We start from the raw sequence: 2,603 nt of genomic DNA on the forward strand, positions 1-2,603 counted from the left end.
TATACATATATTATATATATATATATATATATATATTGGGGCACACCTATGTGTGCGCTTACACATACACACAAGTATACACGTTTTCGTAGGGATTCAGACATATATTTCTGTATATGTTTTTGCATACCTTATCTATTTTTGGGTTTACACTTTATTAGAAAGAGTTGTCAGAGGGTTGACTCAAGCTAATCAAGTATGATGGTAGCGTTTCCGTTCCATTCTATTGTAATGGGTATAGAAGGGTCCTACCTATTGATAGCGAAGTTTCGCCTTTCGGTCATCTATCTGTTTAAATATGCGGCTTATAACGTATATACATATCACACTGTCCCAGGTTGTTGCAGTCGGCATGGGGACCAAATTTCTTCGACAAGACACCATAGGTGGAGATACATACGGGGTACGTATACGCGATTGCCACGCTGAGGTGCTCGCACGCCGGGGTCTCTTGAAATTTCTGTCTCAACAAGTGGAGCATTTTTATACCGGGGTAAGCAATTTGCCCAAATATTGTGGGAGAGTGCGGAGACTACACAAAACCAGTCGTTCTAGCTCTGGCAATCTCCCCTGCTATTGTAATCGTGTAGTGTTGCTGTCTGAATGGCGATAGTGCGGCAAGTACCTGCAGTTGTGCATTTGTAGAAGTGTTGTTCTCAATCATGCCTGATAGATTGGAACCTGACTAACAAATCATTGCTGATTCGTTCTTAGGTTTCACCGTCTATTTGCGTGCTCGAGCAGAGTACAGACGGGCGTTTGCGCTTGAAAGATACTGCAACTATACATATGTATACTAGTTCACAACCATGCGGAAATGCATCCATGAAGCGATGGGCGAAGACCAGACACGTGTATTATAAGGACCTGGGCAAGTAAGCCATGACTTCTGTATATGTACATCTTGAATTGTAAATGAAGCTCGTGGCCATCATTGTGTGATAGATCTCAGCACTAGGCACGCTTTTGATGCTGTAAGAAACATTCATCAATATGAACGTACCGGTCGAGAACTGCCTCAACAAGGAAGGTGTCTTATGGGAAACCACTCGACATTCGATAATTGCAGAACAATTGCCTTTCCGTATTGATCGAACCTTGAATTGATCATATCTCGGCTGCAGATACGATCTTCCACCTCCCGTGCCTCATCCACCCATGGATTTCTCCAACCGGGCGATTGGACAAATAGCTCTTCTAGTGAAGAAGGATGCTAGTGTGAATGCGGAGATGCTGCGTACTGCGGTTGAGAAAGCCTTCGGGGAGCACAAGAACCCTAATCCAGCCATTTTACAGAAGAAAAATCGTAGTCGTCAGGACACCCGTTCGGCCGTAACCGTTGCAGCAGATGATGTGGAAAGCTCAGCACCGGTGAAAAGACGTTTAACGGGCGAAGCGGTAGATATAGATAGTGCATGTAGTCACGCAAATACAGTCGCCATGGCACAGACGCACATACACGGACTGACGCCAATGGCGCATGACAATGTAATGGCCCCTGGTGCTGAAGTACATACGGCTACAAGTGCGAGTGCATCGTCAAATGGAACTGCTGCTGGGAATTCGGAAGCCGTCAACGTAAGCAAGGCTGCAATGGACACAGCACCAGCCCATTGCAAACGTGGTGCCGAAGCTTTGGTTGCAGATAAACTCTCACCGCTTTCGCTCGCGAGCGTTGGTATTGCGTGCGACAAAGATGGCAGCATACCCCCGGGGACAGCGCCACACGGCTATGGCTTAGGCTGCGTTAAAACCTGCAGCGATAAAATTGCCAAATGGAACGTACTGGGTTTGCAGGTATGTGTGCGTGTGCGTGAATGACGGCGCCATGTAGTGCTTTTCGTGTGTTAGTGTTGATTTGTCGCCCGGAATATAGTGTGTTTTGGAACCATTTGACGCTCGTTTTAGATTCTTGAATTGCATCCCTTGTCACACCTTGCTAACTCGAGTGGACTTTCAATTCTAATGTGCGACTCCCGCCCTGTGATAGATAGCAAAAAATATACGAGTGTATATTTATATATGATTATCCTACTAGATTAACTGCATACACATATTAACTCAACATATATTCGCATATCGATGTGCGTGTGCGTATGTATACACTTCGGTGTGCACAAACATTAATCTCTCGACTCTTGCAGTTGTACATAAATGTATGAAGATCTCTTTTTGAGTGCGCATACGCATGTATACGAACACGTACATCCAGGTTAGTTTACTTATAAGCAACAGTACTGATGTACAAATCCATATATCGAGTCCTATTTTCTCATACTCTTCCCACAGTGCATATGTATAGAAGCTTTCGTCAATTGTTTATTAATATGTATTTATTGTACACTGTTAGTATATCCATAAACTCACATACATTCATATGAGGCGACGGTACCATGTAAGACACATAATATTCTAGACAATCAGTGTATGATCATCCGAATGTCTTGGCCTGTTTACATTTGTGTAAGCGTACGGTATATTTACACCTATAAAATTCTGTAAAATTTTCATACTCGTTTCATTCGATTTAGAAGTACACCTTTAATTTTTTGCATAAAGTTGTGCGTAAGTATATATATATATACATACATACATATATATAT

The 2,603-nt window shown here is 42.9% G+C and overlaps 1 protein-coding gene across 2 annotated transcripts in view; it reads left to right on the plus strand.

Annotated features, from left to right (window-relative positions):
- Window positions 1-335: 335 nt before the first annotated feature.
- Window positions 336-2,603, plus strand: part of SARC_11584 — a gene marked incomplete at both ends in the record, with an annotated part of 4,468 nt that continues 2,200 nt past the window's right edge. The window contains 3 exons of one of the 2 annotated variants that reach the window (XM_014294326.1): window positions 338-493; window positions 715-875; window positions 1,125-1,797. In XM_014294326.1, coding sequence (XP_014149801.1) covers window positions 338-493; window positions 715-875; window positions 1,125-1,797 — 990 coding nt within the window. Of the gene's footprint in view, window positions 494-714; window positions 876-1,124; window positions 1,798-2,603 lie in introns of both variants that reach the window. The other variant, XM_014294325.1, reaches the window with a different exon arrangement.

Source organism: Sphaeroforma arctica, assembly GCF_001186125.1.
Source record: "Sphaeroforma arctica JP610 unplaced genomic scaffold supercont1.1769, whole genome shotgun sequence".
Classification (NCBI taxonomy): Eukaryota; class Ichthyosporea; order Ichthyophonida; genus Sphaeroforma; species Sphaeroforma arctica.